The following is a 26,242-nucleotide window of genomic DNA, read 5'->3' as shown; positions in this document are numbered from 1 at the left end:
TGTTGGGAGGCCCAATGGGTTCACTGCCGAGACAGCAGCTCGTCTGCCCTACATAATGGACCGCGGAGGCAGCCACTGAACGAGAGGATCAGGGAAACAAAGACAAGCATTTGCCCAGTGATGGGTATTCAGCAGAGTAGCTGAGGCAGGAGGGATCCTGGCCAGAGAGCGCGGGCCCCAGAACTGCTCTATGTATTAAAAGATTCACCAGAAAGCTCTAGATTCTGGTACAATGAGCTCAAGGGAAAAAAAAAGAGAAGGGCTAGTGAGAGCCATTATCAACTTGATGGGATTGACCAAATATGGGACATCAAACTAGAAATGTGCCCTAAATGGTACTGAAAATAAATTTGGGGCTCAGTCCCTAAAATGGAAATATAGCTTTATGTGCCTGAATCATTCAGAAAACCAATTTTATAGGCATTTAAAAAAACAAGTCTCCAGAATTTATCCCATGATTTCAACACTCCAGGCAGGCGTTTCAGCGGAAAATCCTGAGATTCTAAATAACAACACCCCGTGAACTCACCATTAGCTCAGTTTCAGGAAATGGGGTTGTACAAAAGTGGGGGACCGGCTCTGCCCAGGAAAAGCTCAGGTAGGGAGAGGAGACGCTGGAGGGCACGAGCATCAGTAGGCGTGCCAAAGTATCAGAGGAGAGGAGGAAACCACTGAGTGAGACAAGGAGAAGAATCTCTGTCCCCAAAGAGAAGTGGGAGAGTGAAGGAACATTCTAGAAAGCTGGCTTCTATATGATGTGACTCCTTCCTGTGTCACAACCATGTCCCAGAATCCTGGAATATCAATCACTCATCAATAATTGCATCTAACTGCTTACTGCATATCTCCACTGAATATCCCACAACCACCTCAAACTCAACATGTCCAGAGCAGCTCTCTCATCTTCACTGCTTCTCTTGTACTCTGTATCTCGGTTCACTGGTGCCACAGTTCACCCAAGATCCTGGGTGGCACCTTCATTACCCCTCCCAACGTCCAGTCAGTGCCCCCGCCTCCACCTCATTTACGTCTCTGACATCTGTCTCGTTCTCTTGTATCCTTGTCCATACCACCTTAGTTCTGGTAAGTTTCTATTTTCTTTTTTTAATTTCATGCTGGGTAGGACCGTGAAGAGACACTAGATTAGGCTTAGAATTAGGATTAGTTCAGTTCTACCAACTAGACCATTGCTGACTCACATGTGAGTCTGAACAATCCAGAGTGTACTGATAAAGGACCATTATGTTCCTAGGACAAAGAACACACTCTGTGGGTGAGAATGGGTAGTGTTTCTCCAAGAGAATGGATTTTCCCATATCAACCATTTGGAGAGAAGGAACAGGAAAACAATGAGAGGCAGGCAGGCATTAGGTTGGAGCGAGGCTCGGGTTACTGTCTCTCTCTGGGGCCTTGTGTGTGCTGGAGCTTGGACCCTGGGTCCAGCAGACATGAATGAAGATCCTCCATTGCAAGGAAGGAAGCTGGGTCTTTGAGATGATGGTGGGCTGGGAGATGGCCACGAAGTAGCCTGTGGGCACCTCCTAAAGCTGGGCCTGGATTTGAGCCAGGGGCTCTGAGTATAGCCACATATCTGAAGTTGCATATTATTCTCTGTGTTGAACAGTCCTGCCCGTATGCCTGAAATTAGGTTGCAGACGCTCCTGGCACCACAGGGAGCTGTGGGAAGGATCTGGGCCCCAAACCGGGACAAGGCAAGACCAGAGAGAGCAGCAACTTGGGGTAGGGAGGGATCACTTACAGAGCAGAAATTTAAGCTGAGTGTTTCTTATTAGCTCCGGCACTGCTGAAATCTTTACTGTCGCTATGAAGAACATAAATAGCCAAAGCCAGAGAAAGAAAATTGATGAAAACTCTCCTGAAAACTCGACTTCTGGGCAACTGAAGACACATTGAGATTTCCCAACAATCAGTATGAAGGTTTTGATGTGTGGAAGGTTCCAGGCCACTGCAGACTGGGATGGGATGGAAAACCTAAGCAGATAAGCGTCATACAACAAGAGCTGATATGGGCCTGGGACAGACACTGTCCTTTGTCACTTCTGGCCAACGGTTTCATTCTAGCTCCTTGGAGGGTAAAGAATAGAGTTAGCGCTATACGAAATGTATAATTACACAAAACACTGTGCCTATTTAGGGCAGTAAAAACAACCCACCCAACTGATAAAGACTTTGCTATAAAACAAGTGTGCATATGGGGCAGGGAGGAAGTGAGGAAGGATCAGAATACATATGGCCAGGATATTCTACTCAAGATTGGAATATATTGCTCTTGATTGCCAAGGCTATCATGTAATCAAAAACCATTGGTGACCCAGCAGGACAGTACCTTTATTTCCTCTGACATGCATAGGGTGACTTGCACAAGGTACCTGAAATGGGATCATTACACACGCACACACCAGCAGCCATCTCTGTGGTGCCTCATTAAACCAGGGATGCTCTTGTTGACTATCTGCAGCATCTTTACAGTTATATAATCCCAGGTGGGCCTGGATTCTGTAATCAGCATGTTTCAGAAGTTGGCATTTTTCTTAAGGCATTATTATTCTAAAATAATTTTGTGTTAGTTCTTAGTAACAACAGTTGGTTGATTCCAAGAGAGTCTCGGCAACTTTGCAATCAAATGGGCCTTTGAAATCAAAGAACGGGAAGATAATCAGACATCCCAAACTCCCTCAACTGGACATGCTTCAGTGTTTACCCTCAGACCACAGGGTCACCTAAACATGGACCACATTCTTGGGTCCTTCCAACTTCTTTCTTTGCCAGTAGATGTGGTGTGACGGAAAGGTCCCCCAGGCTTAGTTATAACCAGAGATGTCACCCTAATCTGGGGTGACAGGTAAGACCACAGAAATTTTTCCCTGGCCATTTCTTTGGACCTGCCAGACTTTTGCATCCTCTTAAGTCTGAGCTCACCCATCCTGTCAAAAAGCAACAGAGGACAGAGTCATGAGGGCGATTTTCTCTGCAGTCTTGCTTGTCAGTCATGATCAGGTTTCTTACCACCTCTATGAACTGCCTAGGTGAAAATAGTGGGAAGTAACACAGGAGGAAATGAGAGAAGTTCAGGCTGAAGATGAAAAAGACAGTGGCAAGAGTTTATAACACGGCTTCATTCTCCACACCCCACAAAGCCTTCCCAGAGACATGACATGTAAGGCTCCTTCTCTTCCCCAATTATAAAGAGAAGTCTAGTCAGGTCTGGGTTTGAGAAGAGAAGAGAAAAAAAGAAGTGAAAGCATAAAAGGTCAGTGTGCACCCTTCTGGTATGTGGGTGTTTGTAGGTCAATGTCCCCCAACCCCCTCTCAGCCTGTCACTGTTGCGTTATTGCCGATTATGTGCACTGCGTCACATCTTCCTTGGCACCAGGGAAGCCCAATGTCCTTCCCATGCTGCCACCCCCAATTCCCCAAAACGGGCAAGGCCACCTCCTCAGTCCATGCCTCATCCCTCAAAGCACAGAACAAGACCCTCATTTGGCCACCCTAGAGAAGGCTCTAGGACTGTCATACGTCGTCTTTCTGGAGTCCCTGCTGGCCCAGCCTTGACTTCTTGCTGCCCACATGTGCTGAGAGCATGATTTTTAATTTAATACCTTCCCAAAGCTCACCCAGGGAGCCAAAATCCAGATCCCCTGCCTTTACTTGCTGGGGAGGAAACATAAAACCACCACAATACCTGATTATATTTTTTTCTTAAGTCAGAAATATCCTTAGTGCAACTGTCTTTGCTAATCCAGAAAAGTGCATTGTCCTTCTGGGCATTTTTAAATCTCTTCCCATACATTTCCAAATGACATCGGGAAAACATTGATGCCAACTCTTATTCTGGCTCTTGATCATCTTCCTGGTTTAGAGATTGACCTTGTAAGAACCAGATGAGCAGATGGTTTCTGATCCTTCCAACAAGGCCCAGCGTTCTAAAGCAGGTCAAGCAGAGAGTCAGAGTGAAAGTGGGAATCGAGTGGTTTTCATGAGTTTGTAGCTAAGGTTAGGGGAGCAAAGTGAAGGATGAGAAGCACACAATCCCAAGTTCATCCCCAAGGCCCGAGGAAAGGAGAGAGGAGGACAGGCGGAAGGCCCACTCCTACCAGGATGGGGGCAGGAAAACCAGAGCCCTGCTCCCACCTTCATGTGCTCTGGGCCAACTATCCCCCTCCCAGGGGGGGATGTTCTGCCCAGCCCTGTTTCCCTGGAAGGCTGGAGAAACTGCAGTTTTCTCAGTCAAAGAAAAACCAGAGGCCTTAGGAAGGTTTCCTGAACACCAGATGATGACCTTCTGATGTGTGTTGTGGCCTGGAGACCTAACCACCAGCACAAATGGGCTCATTCCTGTCAGGGACCTGATCCTGATGTTAGTGCCCTTTGCTGAGCATCTTTTAAGAAAAGCCCAGGCAGTGAACCTTGGGGACTGAATGGGAAGGATAAGAGGCAGGCCAATGGGATAAGAACAGAAAAAGTGAGTCAAGAAACAGCTCTTGAAGAAGAGAGGCAGAGAAGACTCAGGATGTGGAACTCCCCAGTGTCCTGCAAACAGCACTGCTCTTTCTGATGCCCTCACAAGCCAAGACACCACATCTGCTGGTGTGTTAATGAAACCCTCTAAGCTGACCGGGATAAACACATTCATCTACAGAGGGGGCAGAGACTCACGCTTACCTCCATCCGTACTGGAGAAGCTCTGTGGAAACAAAAGCAGGGCAGAGCGTTACTACACACGTAGGGTGATAATCCCTCACTCATCTTTCTCCTCCAGCCCAGGCCCAGAATTTGACTAGAGTGGGCAGACCCAATGCTCTCTTTCCTTCTGGGAAATTCGTTTGGGATCACAAAACTTAAGGGAAAGGTTTACCATTCCCACTTTACACCGAATTTCTCCCAATAGAGATTTATTTTGCTTATCCAGCAAACACACTTGGTTGGGTTGGAGAAGTGATATCAGAAAATCCCATCTTACAAATAACTAAATTAGACTGCTTTCTCTCGTGGATGGGCACCCAGGGAACCAGGAGTTACAAAACAGAGGGAAGGTCCCGGCACATTCAGAGCCTGCTGGCTCTGTGCATTCTCTTCTCTTGGCTACACGGCACCATCTGTTTGTATAGACAGTAAAATTTCACGTATTTACACTATTTGTATTTGGAATTCATGTCCATTTGATTTGCTTTTGCCTCTGGCCTTTTTATAAAAGAAAGACTTAAAGCCACAGGGAGCAGGTTTAATCTGCTTCATAAGAATTGATTTGAGAATTCTGAGTCCAACGGGAGATGACTTTTCAGGTATTAGGCCTATAAAGGGTTTGGACAGGAGTAGATGGGGTTAATTTAATGACTCCTCTCTGTGATTCCTGGCAGGTCAGGTGGTCCCACACCTGAAGACAGGCCACTCTCAGCTTCTGAGATGGTGCGGGTCCTCACACATGTCGCCCTCATTTCACAGAGTGTGTGGCTCAAACTTCTCATCCATACCAACTGGCCTTTTCTCCAGTTGGCATCATTTTGCTAGTGCCTACTTCCCCCTGGATATCATTTAGGGAAATCATATTCGTTCTCTTCACCTTCTGCAAGTCCTTGAAGGATTTTTCCGTCTCCTTTAGTCTCTCTAGGATGATTTGCTCTTTGGCAGATATCTGGGACTCTTCACTCTCTAGCGCTTGGATTTCCTGCTCGAGCCTGGAAAACACACAAACAGAGGACAGGTTACTTTATGGTCCTGCCACCCCTGGGCCAGAGAACAGTTCCTTCCTGTTGGGTGACTTGCTGGCAGTCTCTATTTTACATTTTGCTGAGGTACAAGCCAAGGTTTCACATTACAGAGCGTCCTGTGTTTTCAGCTTTGCCACTGAGCAGACATTGATCAAAGGACAACAACCCAGAGCTCCTGCCACTAGTTCGTGGCCATCACTTTGCAATATGCTTCGGTGTCCTCTTCAACTCTACTAATATGCACATTTTTAATTTGGAAGTAGATACTACGTTCTACATAGCATAGAACATAAGGCCTGGAGGAAAACATCTTCATATTCTCCTAGCTGTCTCAGAATAAGTGCTCTTCTGTTTGGTCAAAAGATGAAGGGCCAGTCTTGCTCAAAGGATATATGTTTTCAAGAAATGGCAGGTGGCCAGCACCCTTGGAAGCCTGCTGTCATCTCCCTCAGTAGCCTGGTCTCTACTGCCGAAAAAGGGGAAATGGAGTGGACTGATACAACTGCCTCTACTCTTCTGGAACTTTCCTCGGTTTTCACAGCCATCCTATATATTTTCTGGAAGGGAAATTTCAGCACTGCTAGGAGACTCTGGGAATATTCCAGAACAGCAGCTACAGTTATGATTTGAGAGCAATCTCAGCAGCTGTATTCTTTCAATGAAATAATGGTAGGAACCATTCTTTCAATGAGCACTAAGTCTGTGCCAAGAACTGAGCTAAGAATTCACATGGATTATTTTACTTAACCTTCCCAAGGACCCTATGGGTAAGGAATCCCCATTTTGCAGATGAGATCATTAAGGCTTGGTAAGTTTAAGGAACTAGTTTACTGTTGCAGGGCCTTGAAGCAAGGATTCAAGCCAGGACGTCTAACTTAAGACCCTACTCCTAACCATTGTGCTAAATTCTTACCACATGGATTCTGCAGTATTTCACTTATTTCCTGCCTTGTTAACCACCGAGTATATTAGCATACGAGGCTGGCACTGTTATGCAGCAATGCCTTTGGGGGTTAGCGAAGGATAGATGTTCCCCTGGCTAAGGGACTCCAGACTGTTACGCTTCTTGAATTATTTGGTCTGAATTTGTTTGTTTATTCGTTCACTTCTGCTTTTGGCATCTTTCCCCTCTGCCGTGCTGGAAGCTTTGCTGCACAGTCTGTGCCTGCCTCTGTTCCTCCTCTCCCTCCTCCTTGTCCTTTTCTTCCATCTTCTAATCTACCGTTGGGAACTGGTTACCCAAGGCTATTAGACTAAGACCTAAAATAAAGAGTTCGGAATGAGATCTTCTGAGAGGTAGGGAACACTAGCTATAGACACGGATTTACTTAGGGATGCACTGTGCCCTCAGAAGCCTTTTCTGTCTCCTTCCTGGGTGTCAGGAAAACGACTTCTGAATGGATGAGAATTTGCAGCAATTATTTTGAGTTATGAAGACAAACTCTACATCCAGTTGTACCCCCTCCAAATGAACACAGCTTCAGATATACTTATTTTTCACTCACAGTAAGAGTGGAAGTCCTTAGAATGACTTACAAGTCCATATACATCTAGCCTCCCATTAGCATATGACCTCCACTTTTATCACCATGCCTATTTCACTATATGCTTTAGTCAAACAGAACTACTTATTCACCCATTTGTGTGCCATGTTTTTGTCTCCTCCAAGAAACCCATCTCAAACCCTAACCTTCTTGAAGTTTCAGCTCAGATACCACCTGCCCCATGAGGCTTTCACAGATTCACTAACAGGAAATAACAATGCCCTTCTCTGAACATTCATTAGCATATTATTTTGGTTTATCAGAGGTCTACTCTATGTTAGGACGCTGGTTCTCAACCAGGGTGATTTTGCCCCCAGGGGATATTTGGTAATGTCTGGAGATATTTTGGTTGTCCTTAACTCAGGGAGAGTAGAGTTGGTGCTACTGGGATCTAGTGGCTGATGGTCAGGGATGCTGCTAAACATCCTACAATGCATAGGACAGCTTCCGAAACAAAGAATTATCTGGCCCCAAATATCAACAGTGCTGAGGTTTAGTAACTCTAAACCCTGTGTCAGAGTATGCATAAATGAGTAATTTTCCCTACTAGATTATAAATTCATCACAGAGAGGGCCTAAATGCTCAATACAGTCATGCATGGCCAAATGACAGGGAAACGTTCTGAGAAATGCATCCTTAGGTGATTTCATTGTGCCAACATCATAGAGCGTACTTACACAAACCTAGATGGTAGAACCTATTATACCCCAAGGCTATAGGGTACTAATCTTACATCATATATGACCAATCCCGTCACGTATGATGGGGCCACCTGTCTGTCGTTGACTGAAACGTCATGCAGCACATAACTGTACACATATGTGGAATGAATCAAACCAAGTTGCAAAAAGGCATGGTTCAGCCAACATGAGAGCTTCAGGATTTCTAAGATCAGAGTGAATTCTTCAGCAAGCTTTGACTTGAGAGGCTGTGTGTGTGGACTGAGCTGCAAACAGTCTAGAGGAGAGAGAGCTGAGCCACACAGACATATAAACAGAGAGATATAAACTCCTTTGCTGTCCCAAATGTTCAGCAAAATCTTCTACACTTATCTGTGTAAACTATTTTGGGGAGAATTAAGGAAAAGGATATGAGCATGGAATAGAGACAACACACATGGGACAGCCAAATGATCCAGAAACTGAACTAATTCAATGGGTAGAGGAGCTGCTGGGCCAGGGGTTTCCTGCATAGATTGGATGATAGTACAGGCCAGGTGATTTCTGGGGAGATCTGAATCTCAAAGGACAGAGTACCCCAGCAGCTATTTAGGATTTGGGTAGATTCTGCTCGCAGACACATCTCCTCTTTCCCCCTTCATCTCCATGGGAAGAGCACATATGTCGCTGACCCACTGATGTTGGTGTCGGCCACGTGACTTGCTTTGGCCTCATGGCGGGGGGGATGTGTTTCCCCACTCCTTGACTTTGGGCTCAGTCTTGTGGCCCGCTTTAGCCAATGGGACGTTAGCAGACACGACAGAGGCCTGGAATGCGCTTGCCCAGCTGGGCTTGTCCTCATGTGCCTCTGCCAGCTCCACTGCTGTCCCTTCAGCCTGGCCTTGGAAAGAACAATGGGGAGTAAACCAGAGCCCAACTCAGAGTCAGAGGCCATGCCTAGGTGGGCCTGCACCTCAAATCAGAGCCACTCAGCTGAGCCCAGCCTTGACCAGCAAACGCTCGGCCTACTCACACAAGTGTGAGCAAGAATAAGTGATTTTTATTATAAACCACTCGGTTTGAGAATAGTTTTTCATATAGCACTAATGTGGCAATAGCAAACTGCTACAGTTCAAATATTTATATATTATAGGCATATATATTATAGATGTGTGTATTACATGATACATATGTATATATAGCCTAATAATATAAATATATATAAAATATATATACATAAAATATATATATATCCCAATAACACCTGAAGCTAAAAGATTAGAAAGACTATATGCTCTCCCGACTTCCCCCAATCCTCAGGGGAATCTGGAGGGACACAGGGCACCCGTTCATGAGGATTAAGACTGAGAAAATAGAAAAATCTCAGTGGTAGTTGTCTCTGAATGATGGGATAATGGGTGATTTAAATTTTGTTCTTTATAATTTTCCATATTTTTCCAGTTTAAAAACATTCATGTATTTCTTATCTAACTAGAATAGAAACAATAAAATGCTTTTTAAAAACCCCTCCTTGGCTTGGCACTGAGTAGGCAGCATTTCACAGGCTGTGGCCTAGGAAAGAAGCCAGGGCTGCAGCCTCTCCTGTGTCAAGTGAGGGGGTAAATGGGTGCATTCCATAGTCGATTTACATTCAATTCAACCAATGTTTCTGGACCTTGTTTGACTGGACCCAGAGCTAGGTACTACAGGGGATTCTAAAATAAACAAGATTGTGTTAAAAATGGCTGACTAATAACAACAACAAAAAGGCTGTCTAAGTAACTCACCTCCCCCCCGTGAAGCAGCCCCAGGTGGTTAAGAATTCTGTGGGACCTGATGCCCCTTGGCTGGCCCGACGGTCTCCCCAGCCTGGCCCCGGCCCTCTGGGTTTGGGGCTCTCAGCTATACAGTTCAAGTGCTAAAGATTTGGGTCATGATACTGCGTAACTGAGAAGGAACGGAGAGAGAGAGAAAAAAAAAGAAGCAACGAAACTAGACTTTCGCGATAACAACTGAGTTTCACCCAAAGGGAATGAATGTGGGAAACTGACAGTTTATGTGAGTCTAAAAAGTCAGATCCAATAGCAGATTTCTCTACAAATGCACATATGGTTTTGGCCAGGTCCTGAGGGCGCTGGACGGCCAGGCCGCTATCTTTATGTGGAAAACCTGAGTCCCAGGCCTCAGGAGCATCCCCCCAAGAAACAGTGTCATAGAGTTAATAAGGGTCATCCTAGCCGGGCTAGAAATGCCACTGTTTTGTAGTTTCATGACTGAAATCCAATGCAGTCTTCCTGGAGGAGCCAAATAGATATTGCCGAGCTAAAAATAAAGAATGGGCAGGCAGTGTAATTTATACACAAGGTTAATCGAGGCTCTTTAGTCTAAGACAGGTGCGCCTAACAGCCCCTGACCAGCTTGCTCAGTTTCTTCTGAGCAAAAAGCAGACTGTAATAGGCTGTGAGGAAAGGTGACACATTGCAGCTGTGTAGGCTTCATTTACTGGAGATGAGGTTGCAATCCTGGCCAAACGGTCTCATAAAATCTGCCTAACCCCCATAGACCTTCCTCAGGAGAATACAAAGGACCTAGGGCTCCATGAAGTGCATCGATCATTCTCTCATTTCAAAATCCATCTATACATTCATCCATCCAACTGTATGCGAGCACCTTCTCTCCATCAGGCCCTGTGCTGCGTCTCAGGGACAGAGAGGTAAATCAGCCGCAGTGGCTGCCCCTGAGAGCTCTTGGTCAAGGGATGAGAACGGCCAAATAGACACATACGTTACAATTCAATCCAAAAGAGTGATCATGGAGGAGCGAGGTGTTGCAGAAATGTCAGTTCTGTCTGGGAATGTGGCAAGACTCAAAGCTGCCTGCCCGGTGTCTCCTCCCCTTCTTCCCATACTAACAGAATCCCCATTCTGTTGGCGGTGGCAGTGTGCTCAGCTGAAAAGGTACACATCCAGCTTCCATTGCAGATGAAAGGGGCCACAGACAGCTCTGGCCAATGAGATGTAAATAAAACTTGTTGGGAGAGACTTCTGGGGAAGCTCCTTAAAAGGAGGAGAGTTGAGGGGCTGACCCCGTGGCCGACTGGTTAAGTTCGCGCGCTCCGCTGCAGGCGGCCCAGTGTTTCATTGGTTCGAATCCTGGGCACGGACATGGCACTGCTCATCAGACCACGCTGAGGCGGCGTCCCACATGCCACAACTAGAAGGACCCACAACGAAGAATATACAACTATGTACCTGGGGGCTTTGGGGAGAAAAAGGAAAAAATAAAATCTTTAAAAAAAAAAAAAAAAAAGGAGGAGAGTTGACTTAAGTGGCCTATGCCCTTCGCTCTTTCTCTCCCTCCTGCCTGGTGAGCGGCCCTGGTGCTAAAGAGATGTATTAGTTTCCAGTTGCTGCTGTAACAATGACCACAAACTTAGTGGCTCACAATATAAACTTATTATCTTATATTTCTGCAGGTCAGAGTCTGACATGGGTGCCACCAGACTAAAATCAAGGGTTTGGCAGAACTGTATTCCCTTCTGGAGCTCTAAAGAAGAATACATTTCTTTGCCTTTTCCACCTTCGTGAGGCCACCCACGTTCCTTGCCTCATGGCCCCTTCCTCCATCTTCAAAGCCAGCAATGGTACATCTCTCTGACTATTCTTCTCTAGTCACAGCTCCCTCTGGCTCTTCTTCTGCCTCCCTCTTCCACTCTTACGAATCCTTATGATTACACTGGACCCGCCCAGATAATCCAGAATAATAATATTCTTATTTTAAAGCCAGCTGTTTGGAGAACTTAATTCCCTCTGTAACTTTAATTCCCCTTTGCTACGCAGCCTCATGTATTCACAGGTTCTGGGGGTCAGAATGTGGACACCTTTGGGGGACCATTACTCTGCCTACCATAAGGGACATGATGTTAGAAGTGGAACAGTCATCTTGTGTCCACAGGGGCAAGAGTATGCTAAGGATGGCGGAGTGGGCAGAAGGTGAGAACTGCCTGGGTTCTAGATGGCATCATGGGGTCACTACGCCAGCTCTAGATTGTTGGCTCCGGATCTCTTCTTATGCGTTTAAGCCGCTATTATGACCAAAGCTGAATGCAATGTCCAACTAATACAAGGGATGAGAAAAACTTGACTGAGTAAGTGATAGTTGGGCCTTGAAGGATGCATTCACCAGGTGGAAAAGAGGAGAAAACACGGAGCCGGCCCAGTGGCATAGTGGTTAAGTTTGCGTGCTCTGCTATGGCGGCCTGGGGTTCACAGATTCGGATCCCAGGCATGGACCTAGCACTGCTGCTTAAGCCACGCTGAGGCAGCAGCCCACATAAAATAGAGGAAGACTGGCACAGATGTTAGCTCAGTGACAATCTTCCTCAAGCAAAAAGAGGAAGATTGGCAACAGAGGTTAGCTCAGGGCCAATCTTCCTCACCAAAAAAAGAGAGAGAGAGAGAGAGAAGAAAACATGCCAAGCAGAGGAGAGAGCAGAGGCCACGGCCCAGAATATCATATGTCCCTACTCTCCCCCAGCGGCATGTGGCCTTGCACAGCCTTTTCAGTCACTGCGTACTCTACCCTCCAGTTGACACAGCTCAGCATGATGCCTCAGAGAGGTCCTCTATATTCCTGTCCTTCATCCCCGCAGCTCACTCTGTGCTTTCATTCTCCTGTGCCTCGCCTGGCCCAGAAATACCTGGTCTTTGAGGCCCTGCTGAGAACTTACCTTCCCATCTCTGCAGTGGGAGAAAACAAGTCTCAAACCAAGAGAGAAAAGAACAAGAGAGGCTGAATGAGAGGGACCCCGGGCCATGGGTTCTCCAGCTACTGCTTCCCATGATCCTCTGCTACACCTTTGCCCTTCTTATTTACAGAAGGCAATACATTTTTCCTTTGCGTGGGCCCCTCTCAGCTGAATTCAAAAGAGGACAGACTAATACAAACTGCGTTTCCAATAGTCTTCCTGTTGGGAGAGGGCCTTGCCTGTAAACTCAGGCACGCTTCATTTTTCTTTTTCCATCAATGATGATGATAATAATTTTAACAGTAATAATTCTAATATTGTTTTTGATAGGTATATATTGCTTTGCACAACAATAATAATAATGATTAGGATTTCTGAAGGCTTATTGTGTGTCTTACAAGCATTATGAGCCTCAGTCTTCACCATAGCCTATCCTATGAAGCAGGAATTCCGTAACCCTCATCACACAGATGAAGAAACTGAGACACAGAAAGGTCACTGACTTGCCCAGGGTCACCAAGATAATGTGGGGCCAGGATTTGGACCCAGGTGGTCCAGCTGGAGAACCAGTATTCTTTGCCACTACTTTCGACTACCTCCCCATGACCACCTCCTCTTTTCCCCTCATTTCCTCAAGAATGCATAGTGCAACGTAACATATTTTTCATGCTCCTAGAACCACAGAAGGTCAGGCTGGGAGTGGAAGCCATTGAATCTAATTGCTTTTCAGAAACCTGAAGCCCCTGAACTGTCCTCCACCCAACAGTTAACCTATCTCTGCTTGAAACTCTCCACACACAGGGAGCTCACTACCTTCCAAGGGAGCCCCCATTCCCTTCTGAACAGTACTCACCGCCAGAATGTCTGCTCCCTCATTGCTTTAGGCAAAGGTCACTTCCCTGTAGCTTTCACTAACTGTCTGAATTCTAACCCTTGGAAGCACAGAGGTCAAGTTTAGCAAACACCATGACTTACTTGCAGGAGCTCCATTCTGGGAAACGGCAAGACCCAGGCAAACAAAACTTACTACTCAATGGGGAGCACTGGTGCTAAGAATCAGGGCTCAGGAGTCAGTGGGAGATGGCGGGAAGAGGAGAGAGGAAAGGGGTGAGCTGACCAAGAGGAAGGGGGACTTCCTGGCTTCCTCATGGAATGAACTTCGCAGATTAAAAGCTGAGGCGAGTGGAGCAGTAAAGACATGTTCACAAAATCCTCGGGGCCCTAGCTGTGCTTCTGAGCAAGACCAGTCTACTCCTGACAATGGAGTGAGTCTTTACCACCTCCCTCACTACCAAGGGACAAGGCGAGGGTCACACACACAAGCCGTGAACAGGCCACACACTGCCGCCCAGCTGACATGCATTTGAGTCTCAGTGAACTCTTCCAGAATAAAAGGAGATGCTGACAGACTGGCTGAAGGTGCTGAATTCAGACCCGTTCTCTCCTCTTGAACTGCAGTTTCATACTTGAGCAGTCAAGTGGAGTGCCTGTCTGGTCAACCCGCCAAAACGAGAACCTCAGGAAGAACGCTGCTCAGAAGAGAGAAGAGCTGTGCACATCTTTACGTCTCCAGCATAAGGAAAAACGTAAAAGACTGCTAGTTGTTCGCCAATTTCCATCCTCCCCTTCTTTCATGTCAATGCGATCCCTCAAGTTTAGCTGGGCATATGGCCACACAGAATAATGTCCACATTTCTCAGCATCTTTTGGAGCCATGTATAACATATTCTGGCCAAACGGATGTAAGTGAAAGCATTGTAGGACAGCTTCTAGAACCTTCTTTAGCCCTTTCTTCTTCAGCCCTTCCTTCATCCTTCTGTCTGAAATGCACATGTGTGCAGGTAGAGCTCTAACTGCCATCTTGGACTCTGAGGACAAGGAAAGGAGAGGGATAAACTGGAAGAAGCTTGGGTCCCTGAGGAATTCACAGAGCGCAGCCATCAGAGAGCTCTTGACCACCTGCCTACCTGTGGATTTTCACTAGACGGAGAAATAAACATCTTGTTTAGGCCACTGTTACTGTGGGTCTCTGTTACTTGTAGCCACATTTAACCCTAATCAATTAAGACATTTACCACATATTGTTGAATTTTGAATGAATGCTCTTAGACGTATGCTGGGGATGTGGGGCCGTAGCTAATCACGACCCAGAGACTCATTAATGACAGCAGGAGCAGAAGAGAAAAATGAGCAACTGCAAAGTTTGAAATTCATCACAGCTATTCAACTCCTGTAAATGGTGCTCGCCTGGAGCTGTCCTTCACCACCCTCCCACCTCATATCGGTGCCCCATCTAAAGTCTGAGGAGGTAGTGTCCTACTTTTTGCACAATGATAATCATCCACATCTTAGCATCTCTTCGGTGTGCTGCAACTGTGATGTTTGTGTCAGTCTGACTCCCAGAGCCCTTGCAGCTGAATTAACATCAGAAAGAGCCAAGATTGGGCTGTCTATACCCTTTAAGCACCCTCCCAGGCTTGCCATGCAGCGAGCTAATCACCCCCATAAGTGAAGACTTCAAAACAAGGAGCTCACCCATGACATTCAAGTTTCAGTTACATATAGGAGCAGAAGACACAGTATATGTGGTTCAGAAGTGAGTGTGGTGGCCAGCAGCTGTTAATTTTGCCTGTCCAGGATCCCTGCCACTTTTTGTTTGGGAGCACCATCCAGTTCCTGCCCCGGGAAACAATCTCTCTGGAGTTCCCTGTGGATTTGGTGAAACTACTGAACAGGGGGCTCCACATCCCTGGCCAAGGAGTGGAAATATAACCAACCTGGCTCAACTGGACTGATGCCCAGGAATCTGCGTCTTGAGAGGAGAGACCCAAGAACGGAGAATAATCGTGGGTGAATCATTCCCACAGCAGGATCCCGAAGACTGTGCCATTGGCTCCTGCTGCCTGGGGCCCCACGTCTTCCTGAGACCTGATTAAAGACCCCTCCCTCTATTCTAAGAATTCTTAGCCTCCTCTTTCTCTCTCTATCTCCATCTTAATATCTCTCTATTTCTATCTTCTAGGTAGAGCGTTGGGAAGAATATTGGGAAGAATATTGTTTATCTTCACAGAAATAGATGCTATCAAATTCATTTTCCATAATTCAGGAAGACGGTGCATTTGTTTCTATGGCACTCCCTAAATATTTTTCATCTATGACTCAATTTGCAAGGAAACAGCTTCCTTTTATTTAGATGAGTATGTCTGGAATCACCGCAGATCATTCGGTATTTTACTGTAAAAAAAAGGTTAACGGCCCTTGAATAAACAGAGGATTTCCACTTCTCCTTATGAAAGAACAGGACCTTCCTTGACTACAAGGTGTCGGTGGAAACTCAAGCCCATTTCCTTTTTTTTTTTTCCCCACGTCATCACTGAGACAGATATACAGCAGAGAAGAGAAGGGTCCCTTTCAGAATTCCGAAAGCATGGCTCACACCCTTCCCCTCGTTAAGAAGCTGCTGGTCACTCTCCATCACCTCCTTCCCGAATCCCATCAAACTTCTTAGCTGGAAGTTCACACCCTCCATGCTCTATTCTAACCCTTTCCAGCCTTACACTTTCTCCTGTGTTCCAGCCAGAATGGAGTAAACGCTGTTCTCTGACAAAGCCAGGAATGACTCCCCACTCCCAACTCCACCCACTGAATACACACCTGATAATCAAAGCCCGAACCGAACTCTGTCTCCTTAGTAAAGTTTTCCTTAAGTCCCCTCAACCTGATGTGTTTATTCCTCCCAAATCCCCACAGCATTTTTAGCTCTCCTAGGTACTTAGCGTACCCTGCCTGGTATTAGAGCGTTAAAAACGCATCTATCCTCCCCGATCTGACCTGTACCATCCCTCTCCCGAGCATAGGTTTATTGAGAGATAGGACTATATTTTATTTAATGACCGTACCTCGTATTCTTCCCTGTACATATTTGTTGAGGGAATGAAGAAAGGCAAAGCAAGAACACACTTTTAAAGGATTCTAGAGTGAAACTATCTTGGAAATGGTGATATTAAATATAATTTTTAAAATCTTGGCTTGGTTTGGCTGCTTTCCCCCAAAATATACTAATTTCTATATTCATTGAGAAAAAAATTGATATTGATTTATATCTTTGTCTATATATACAGCTGGGAGTTAGTGGCACTTTTCATTACTGATGGTGGTGCAATCAAATTTAGTCCCAAATAAAAATGAACGGAAATTTCTCTCTCTGTAAGTTTTCCTTAGCCCATGGAGACCAACCTATCTCTCCTTTTCTTGTGTGTTTATTCCATCTGGAATCACGTGGCCCACACCATCAGAATCCATACAAGTTGATTTCTGCTGCAAGAAATTATTTCTAAGCTTGCGCTGAGCATTGATTTGTTGGGTGTGATTCTTGTTTCAGTCTGTTCCACCAGAAATAAAGTTTCGACTACTACATGAAAGTGAGATGAAGAAAGAAGAAAAGCTTAAACCTTTTCTTCCCAAGAAAAGTCTCTTCTTGTAGGAAGAGAAAAAGTCTCATCTAGCCTTCTTACCTCCAGCCTCTGACACAGAGATTGTCCTGTTGAAGGCCAATGCCTCCACCTGTGCCCCTGACCTTGCACAGATTCCTCTGGGATGGAACTCCATCAATTATCCCCTCTCTCCTGAAGCTTCAACCTCTCTCCCAGATGCCTGCTTCCCTTTAGTCCATAAACAAGAATAAATTCCCTCACACTAAAAATAGGTGAACTTCTCTTGACCCTGCATCCTGTTCGAGTTACTGTTAACTCTCTCTTTCAGATTTTCCCAACAGCAGTGGCCTCTGGCTACTTCAGCATCGTTACAGCCCAATCACCCCTTGGCTTACTCCATTCTGCCTCTGCCCCCACCACTCTGTTGTGTCTGGTCTTGTTAAAGTCCATGATGTCCTACTGCCAAGTCTAAGGGTTACTCTTCAACGTGAATCTATTGACTTCTTCATTTTTAAAAACACTGTGGACCACTCCTCTTCCCTTTTGGAGGCTACGACACCATATTCTCAATATGGGCTCCTCTCTCCTACTCCTTCATTAAATGCTTATTCAGCTCACTATTCTTCTTGCTCGACATTTTATTCCTGGCTAATCATGTCCAGCCTCATGCTTTAATTCCCAGCTACATACTGACATCTACCCAACCTATATTTTCAGAGATAGAGGCTATATCTTCAGTCTCTCTCCTGAACTCCAGGCTCTAAATACAAGTGCATTTTCAATGTCTCCATCTGGATGCTCCACAGCTACTCAAACCCAACATATGCAAGATCAAACTCATCTTTCTCCATAAAGCTGTTCCTCCCTCCGGAATTCTTTAGCTCAGTCCCTGGTACCATGACCAATCCATTCTACAAAAGATGGCAACCTGGATGTTATCTTGACCTTTGACTTGCTCCTCTCTGGTAATCATCACACACATATATTAGACACTAAGTCCCGCCAATTTGCCCCACGAATCTCTTTCACATCTCTTCCTCTTCAGCCATGTATGAGCTCTCTCCTTCTTTCTCCTAAATGCCTATAGCAAGCTTCTAACCAATCTTTCTACCTCTATCCAGCCTTATCACTCTCAAATCCAGGATGTGCCTGGACACACCACAATTACACTCCTCTGCTGAAAATCCCTCACAGGCCCTCTGCTATCAGCTCTTTAGTCTACACACTCCAACTCTCATTTACCTCCAGGAACAATGACTTCCTTATAGATCTATGCACAAGGGATGCTCTTTTTTGCCTCAATGCCTTTGACAATAGACCACCTCTGCCTCGATTGCCCTTCCCTTGTTCTCTCTCTTCCTCGTTCCCTCAGGAATTACTGCTCATCCTCCAAGAATCTGCTCAGGATCATCACTTTCTGGAAGTCTTCCCCGGTCCCTTTCGCATGAAGGGGCCCTTCCTCCTTGCTACCATATCTTGTAGACATATTTCTAGCATTGATTTTATTCCACTGTATTTTAGTCACTTGTTTATGGATTTTAAACTCCCATTTGCAAAGTTCTTGAGCATGATAACCATTTCTTCCTTTGCTTTCCTTGAATATGGTTCTAACATTGAGCTAGCTTGCATCTAACAAGGAACCTGGCTCAGTGAAAGTTCTCAAGAAATGTTGGTTGAGTAAAGGAATGCATAAATTGTTCCTCAACTGGAAGTAGCCTCAAGACCCACTCTTTGGCTCAATTCTTTTGGTCAAAAATGATTTTTAAAAGTACAAATTTAAGATAATGACAACTTTAGATTTAGTCAAAAGAACTGGTTAAGAAGAAGCTTGTCTTATTTGCTTTCTCTGAGACAAGATAATGCAGAAGGTAACTGCTGTGTTTTCTATACTTTTTACTCTTTTCCCTAAATACCTTAAATATACCATTTCACCTGACCCTGTGTGTGTGTATGTAATGTACTGTTCCTATTTACTCTGGGGCGCCCCTAAATAGAACCACAGGTAGCGGACACACAGATATGCAGGAATTGGGCTAGAATGATGGACAGTCTCAGCGTTTACTTCACGCACCCGGTGACTCTCTCTGAGTTCACCCCTTCACGCAGGAAGCATCTGGGCTTTCATATCTGATTGTGAAACTTGTTTATGTGGCGCATTCCGTTCCTCCAAATCCCTGTTTATTCATTGTTTGTGCCTAAATCCAGCACTCTGTGATAGCTTTCCTGCTGAATTAGAGTTTCCCATGAGCCTCTGTGTGTGCACATCCACACAGCTTCAGCCTCTGCTTTAAAAAATGCCCGAACTGTGATAATCAACATGTTTTTGCCTGTTGCGCATACTGGAGGTTACTCTGGGGAGACTGATGGTGTTTTCAAGATACTTGATTTAATATCTCAATGAGTCATTCATCCACAAAAATTATTTAACGTCCACAGCAGTAGTGGTTAAAATAGTTAACACGTATGGAGCATTTACCATGGGCCAATGTGCTAAATGGCTTGTAAGCATTATTTAATTCTCTGCAATCTGCATAGTAACTACTACTATAATCTGCACTTGACAGATGATGGGCAGGATGCTGAGAGAGGTTCAGCAACTCGTGACCTACCACCAGTACGTGGCAGAGCTGGGATCCAAACCCAGGTCTGCTGTTGCTGGAACCCAGCTATTAGGCTGCTCTCCTTCTAAGAGCAAATGCAACTGCTCGTACTCCAGAGGTTTTCAATATTTTCTCTTTCTGGTGTCGAATTTTGTTTTCCAATGTCTTGACCAAATAGAGCTGTTCTGGTTGAGGCATGAGCAGACTGGGAGCCCCTCCTGCTTCTCCCCCCCCATCTTTGCCTCAGCTCAGCCTCTCAACAGAACAGAACACGGTTTGGAAACTGCTGCTCTGCAAGAGGAGAAAGAACATCTGGTGTATTACTGGGGCTCCCAGAGTGCCTCCAAGAGCCCTTTGTACACAGCCAGTGCTCAGTCAATGTCTCTTGCAGGAATGTGATTATGGAAGGGAGCATTCCCACCTGTGGCCACCTATAGCCTGGGCTACCATGAGCTGCTCAGAGGCCCACCAAAGGACAAACAGCCCCTCTGGCCTCTGAGCCCTAGAGGGGAGAATGTTATCCATCTGGAAGGTACAGGTGACAGCGTAACTGCCTGAAACAGACACTCAGAAAGAGGCTGGTCTGGGGAGCTGGGGCAGGGCCAGGAGGCTTGGTAAACCCAACTGGATCATCCTAAAGGGAGCTTCCTCTGAGGTTTTGTTTTTTTCTAACTATGTTTTCCATGCTTGACATTACCAGGTGACAGCTCCTCCTCAGTGGAGAAATTTGTCATCCCACTGGGATAATTCCAAAGTTATTCTAAGAGTTCCTGCTCAGAACAAATCAAGCCAATCAGGAAGCTCCCCCACATGGGCCGTGCCGGCCGATTGTTTCCCACTTGGACACTTCCTGCTATTGTTCTCCCGCGTGTTCTCAGAGGCACAGCCGCTGAGCCCTGCCCCTTCCTCTCAGAGCTGCATTCATGGCTTTGGATGGAGGTGCCCTAGGCTCAGAGATCAGGTACCTGGCTGGGAGAAAAGGGCCTGAAGTGAAAGTAGGGGCCGTTCCTGGCCCAGGTCGCTAGAGCAGAAACCACAGTATTTGGGTGTCGCTGGGTTTGGAAGAGAGGTTTGAAATATTCTGGATCATTCATTAATGGCTTATCAAGCATGTGTTGATCTAGATACAGTGATAGTTGCCTGGTCTCTACATTTAAGAAACTCACCATCTGATGAGGGAGGCAGGAGTTTAAACAATTATGAATCAGTGCTCGGTAGAGCTCAAACTAGAAGTTCAAAATGCTATGGGCAGGCAAAGACCAGAGCTTGACTAACTGCTTAGGGAGCAGGCAGGGCGAGATTTCAGGAGTTGGAACATTCCAGTAGGATCTTGAAGGATGAGAGAAAATGTCAAGGCAGAGAGGTGTTTAGCAGGCATTTCGGGCCAAGACGATAGCATGGACAAAGGGGCCCTCAGGCAGAAATGTGCGAGGAGGGTGCAAGCAAGCGAGTGAGGACCTCTGTAGGTCTGCACTCAAGATGGGAAGAGAGTGACTGGGAGAGGGGGCTCCACGATGAGATGGCTCTTGAACGCCACACTAAGGAGTTTAGATTTGAGCCTGAGGGCAACAGGAAACCATTTAAGTTTCTCATTTATCTGTTTGTTTCAAGGGAGTGATCTGATCGGCTGTGTTCTAGAAAGATCACTCTGGCAGCTGTGTGAGAATGGACGTGGATGTGTGGAACAGGTGCAGAGTGAAGACAGAAAGACCACTTAGGAGTTGTCCAGGCAAGAGCTGAGGGGGCTGTGCTTGGCATGGACTATTGTGGGAAGCAAAAAAGGATTCCATTTATTGATTTTTGTATTATAACGACATTGAAGGCTTTCTAAGTCAACCTTTTTGCCCTAGTGTGGTCCCACAGGCTGGGCTGACAAAAATGAGTGACACGAAATTGTGAAACTATGAGCAAAAGTAGACTGAGTTGGCCCAGAGGCTAGAGTTTGTGTGGGGTTAATAAGACCCTCAGCTTTTTCTCCCCGCTCCTCTCTTGGCTACTTCTCTGCAATTGCCCAACAGTTAGAGCTACCACAAGGCTCCTCTTCGTGGGCAAAGGGGAAGAAAATACAGCTGAAGCCAGCCATTTCTGCTCCCTTTGATGGTCTATGGTACAGTGTTGGCCAGGACATGAATTCGAACCTGGAGCTTCTGGGAAGCTTCTTAAAATGTTCCAAGGGTTCACTTGTCTCAAATCCACAAGTTCCTACAAGGAAAACCAGCCCTTAGACTAATGAGCTGCATCGCTGCCCTCACATGGCTGCAGCAGGAAAGGCTTTGGAGTAACAGACTAACGGATCATCACGGAGTCTGGGCAAATGCTGAGGCTGCCCTTCTCCCTTACAGCCAGAGGCTGAGTCAACACCGAACACTTCATCCTCCTGGAGCATCCCGCGTGGGCTGTAGGCGCAAAGTGGTTCTGCACTGTCGGTTTCCCCTTGGCACATTCACAGGAGTCCTCCTGGCCTCTCCCTGTCATTTTTCCATCTGAAGATAAAATAGAGACACTTTGTCTTTAAAATGCCAGATAGAAGACCCTGTGGGGCCCTCTTTCAGCGGTGCCCATGGGTTTTGAGGCAGAAGCAGCTACATCCCCCAGCTCCGGCTCATGCCTGCCCCCTGGTGGCACGGAGGCTGGGCAGGTAGCAACAGGACAGCCTCGGTGGAAAGAGCTCCCTGAGCTCTGGGAAAAATTTTGGAACTAAAAAAAAGTTACTAATATTCTCTCTGATGAACTTTATCCCTATAGACTTATCAGCCCTGATTCTGTTTTACAACAGCTTAGTGTATTTAGAAGTCGAATGAGAAGGACGTCTATTTTGGGGTTTTCAAATCCAGAAGGAAAATAGAATTTTCCTCATACCAAGAGCCTGCCAATGAGAACCTCCAGATACAAAACGATTCACAGGCAGGGATCAAAGCCCGGGTCGGACAGCATCACTTAAGCCAAATTAGAGAAGCTCTTAGAAGCAACACGAAAGTGGCTTGCATCAGGTCCAAAGAAGAAGAATGCCCTTTACAACCTATCCAGAGACTTGAGCTTTTAATTGAAGCCCTCTGTCAAAGAGATGACCTGCTTGGCCATTGGAAATGGAAACTCTTGGATATACAAATAGGACATTGTGTTCCAAACTAATAATTTTAAAAAACAATCTGCCTCTTTCTGGCAGTTTGGCTGGTGTAGAAAGGCGCTGGCCATCTTCCTCGTCAGCTGTGGCCCCACCTCTGAAGCTGTCCTACATTGTGTATTATTTCTGGAGCCTGAGGCTAAGGGAGAATTACCTGCTGAAAGCACAAGGAAACCGCATTGCAACACTCAACTGTAACAGAGCATTTGGGGCAGAGCAGACTTGTTGAAATAGTTCAGAACCCTCAGCACGGGAGGTCTCACGCAGAGGCCATCAGTGTTTTTTGAGTGAATGAGTGAAGGATCACATGTCTCCTGGGCACATAAGAGAATTCTCATATTCCCACAGAACCCAAATTATCCCAATAATAACAATAGCAGACACTTGTGTAATACTTTAGAGCTTACGACGTCGTTTCACAGCCACTGGGAATTGTTTTATTCCTATGTTAAAGATAAGAAAAATGAGAGGAAGGAAAAAAGAGACATCAGAGTCCAAATGCCTTTCATGCCACAATCTGATTTCTGGGAAGCTTCTCCTGAGTGTTTAGACCAGTGGGAGGCAGCAGGATGTCCTGCAAATGAGCCAGGATCAGGAGGTCAACTAGTCTGCCATCTACTGGGGGAAACACCAGGTAAGCCCCCCACTTTTCTTCGTCTCAGTTTCCTCATCTGTAAGATGGTTATAATGATGCTTTTGGAAGGGCTATTTCAAAGCCATGAAGATGAAATGAGTTCATATTTAAAATATCTCAGAATGCTGCCTGCCATGGAGTAAGTACTATTTCATGTTTATGTTCTTCCTTTCTCTTCCAGGGCTTTCTAAAAAATTGAATTTAAAGACTATTCTGTTAAACACTGCATGGACCACTTTACAAGATAAGCCAAAACAGACTATTGAATAGGATAAAGTCGAATGCAGCTTCTTAATCATGTGGTTTGTGGCCTATAAGATTTAAGAACAGCCATAGATTCTTACGTTAAACCAATTTTCCAGAGAATGTGAATAAATCCTATCGTTTGAATGCTAACAGGAAAATTAAAGAATGGATTATTGGCTTCAAGGATGGTGAAAACTAAGGTTGTGTGTGTGTGTGTGTCTGTGCATATATGGTAAAAAAAAAATTCAGAAAATCTAATTGAAATTCTCCATGTGGGAGAGGCTTCTGTGCACAGGGGGGGCCATCTAGTGGCAGGAAAGTCATATTCCACTGACTAAGGTAGTATGTTTGGGAATTTAGGCAGTGTCTGGGAGGAAATTGCTGTCACTCTGCATATTTGGTACTGTGTGGTTACTTGGGAAGAGACATCTCAATGTATCAACAATGAAATGTCCACATCCCTGAACACTTTGTTCCTTGTTCTCAAAGGAACAGTACACTTGCCCCTAGTGTTGTATACAGAAATCTCCAGCTGAGCCATGTAAGCTGTGAACCAAACTTGTTCTATGCTCTGTAACAGGGAGAGAAACTGCTTGAGAAGGTTCAGAGTTTCGAGCCTTCGGGAAGAAGTGGCTGAGACTATTTCAACCATCTTTATTGAGACCATTGCTTCTATAGGAGCCACATGACATAAGACACCATCAATGGGCTACAGTAGGTGTCCCAAAGGCCAATTATGAACAAGCCAACCAGTGACCCTCTGGTCCAGTATGGCCAACACACATGTCCTCCCTACTACTGAAGGCCGGCCACCATGCTGACACGGACCCCAAGGCCCATGGCTCTTCCTGCCTCTGCAAAGCAGCAGGGAGGCCCTGCAAGGTATGCTCCCTCCCTGAGGCTGGCTCAGCACACTTCTCCGGTACATGTGTGTCCCTGGCCCTTCACTTAAGGAACAGCTCTTTCACCCATACATCTGGTATCCCAGTGACCAGGGCCAGGAATGACATCTGGCTCGTGTGGTCAAGCACAAGAAGAGGTTCATGAAGTCGGTGAGGTTCCAAGTGCAGAGGCTGGGCCTTTGTCATCTCAGGAACCCCAGCACCCAACACAAGGAGCTGCACAAAGGAGACCCTGGGTCCCTGTGGAATTGAGTAGGGGCATGCATCTGTCCACACGCTTGCTCTCCCACGTTCTCCTTTCATCTGGGCCAGGGTAAGCATATACCTGTGTTCTCTCTTGGACAGTGAGCTCCTCCCAGAGCAAATCAATCATATGCATCTTTGGATTTCCAAGTCCAGCCAGGGCCAAGGGCACAGTAAGTGTCTGGAGAAAGACAATCAGGCTCTGCTATGAGGCTGTGGAGCCTTCTACTTCTTCTACTCTGAGAGCTAACTGAGCACTGGCCGAGCAGCTAAATAAGTTCATAGATGCGCTCCACCTATGAATGGATTGAACTCAACAGAATCAGCACATATAAGAGAATTCACTGAGGACATATCTCACCCAACAACAGACTACCAGCAGGGCTTCCCCGGGGATCCAGCTACTTTACTGCATTAAAATGAGGATTTACTGTACCATCTTTCAGGGACCCAGTGAATGTAAAATGAGGGATGGTTGAATTGACTTCACAGTGAAAGAACACTACTGTTCTGATCACATTCCTCCCATCAACCCTCTGCCTCTGGCTACAGAGGAAGAAGATCCACAGAGAAAAAGCTCTGCGCTGTAAGAAGAGAAAGACAAAAGGATACCAACAGGAGCTGGGGACCCACTATGTGCCAGGTCTTGAGTAGACACTTTACATATATTAACTAAGCTAAGCCTCACAAGCCACATGAGATCCCTGTTATTGATTCCTGCTTTACAGATGGTTTAAGTAGCTTGCCCAGGGTCCCATGCAATTAATAAGGTGCATAGCTGAAATTCATCGACCAAGGGCAGTCGATGCTAAAGAACATACTCCCTTCACTGCACCTGTAATAAGCCCCTGCTCAGACTTTTGGAACCCTGGGGGAAGAGGAACCCTCAATTCATGGCAGAACTCTATTCAGGCCTAAGATATCACTGAGATTTAAAAAATAAAAATGAAAAAAGACACAGCTGAGCAGGTCTAGAACTGGTCCCGAGGTTGGAAGTTTTCCTTCACGGTGCAGCAACGCCTCTCCCTGGGAACTCTCCAGAGCCCTGGGCTGCCTCTGTCTGAGGCTTTCTCTGGCGCAGTGTGAGAATCTTGTGTTTTATTTGCCCTCTGGTGTCCTGGTCCATCCTCTCCTGGTAGACTGTCTTCCTCAATCCTGCCCAATTCAACCTAAACTGGCTCCCTGCCCAGTTGGTTCCCAGTCTACCCTGGATTTCTCTACCTCCTCCTTACTTTAATTGTAGAAATGACCAGCGTCCTCGTTTCACCACCGGGTTTATTACAGCTCCCATGCTCTGAAACTTTCAATCATGCTCCATGGCCTCTAGAATAAACTGAGTCCCTCAGCTCAGCATTCGAAGCCCCTATGATCTGGTTCCAA

At 45.9% G+C, this 26,242-nt stretch overlaps 1 protein-coding gene across 25 annotated transcripts in view; it reads right to left on the bottom strand.

Moving 5' to 3' along the window:
• Positions 1-26,242, bottom strand: part of PALM2AKAP2 (PALM2 and AKAP2 fusion) — a 467,689-nt gene that overhangs the window by 219,797 nt on the left and 221,650 nt on the right. For all 25 annotated transcript variants that reach the window (XM_070251292.1, XM_070251300.1, XM_070251297.1 and 22 more), the window contains 2 exons: positions 5,582-5,696; positions 4,684-4,705 (listed from right to left, as the gene is read on the bottom strand). In XM_070251292.1, coding sequence (XP_070107393.1) covers positions 4,684-4,705; positions 5,582-5,696 — 137 coding nt within the window. The remainder of the gene's footprint in view (positions 1-4,683; positions 4,706-5,581; positions 5,697-26,242) is intronic.

The sequence above is a fragment of the Equus caballus genome, chromosome 25 (assembly GCF_041296265.1).
Source record: "Equus caballus isolate H_3958 breed thoroughbred chromosome 25, TB-T2T, whole genome shotgun sequence".
NCBI classification, from domain to species: domain Eukaryota; kingdom Metazoa; phylum Chordata; class Mammalia; order Perissodactyla; family Equidae; genus Equus; species Equus caballus.
Note: the sequence above shows the minus strand (reverse complement) of the source record. Positions and strands in the feature narration are given on the sequence as shown.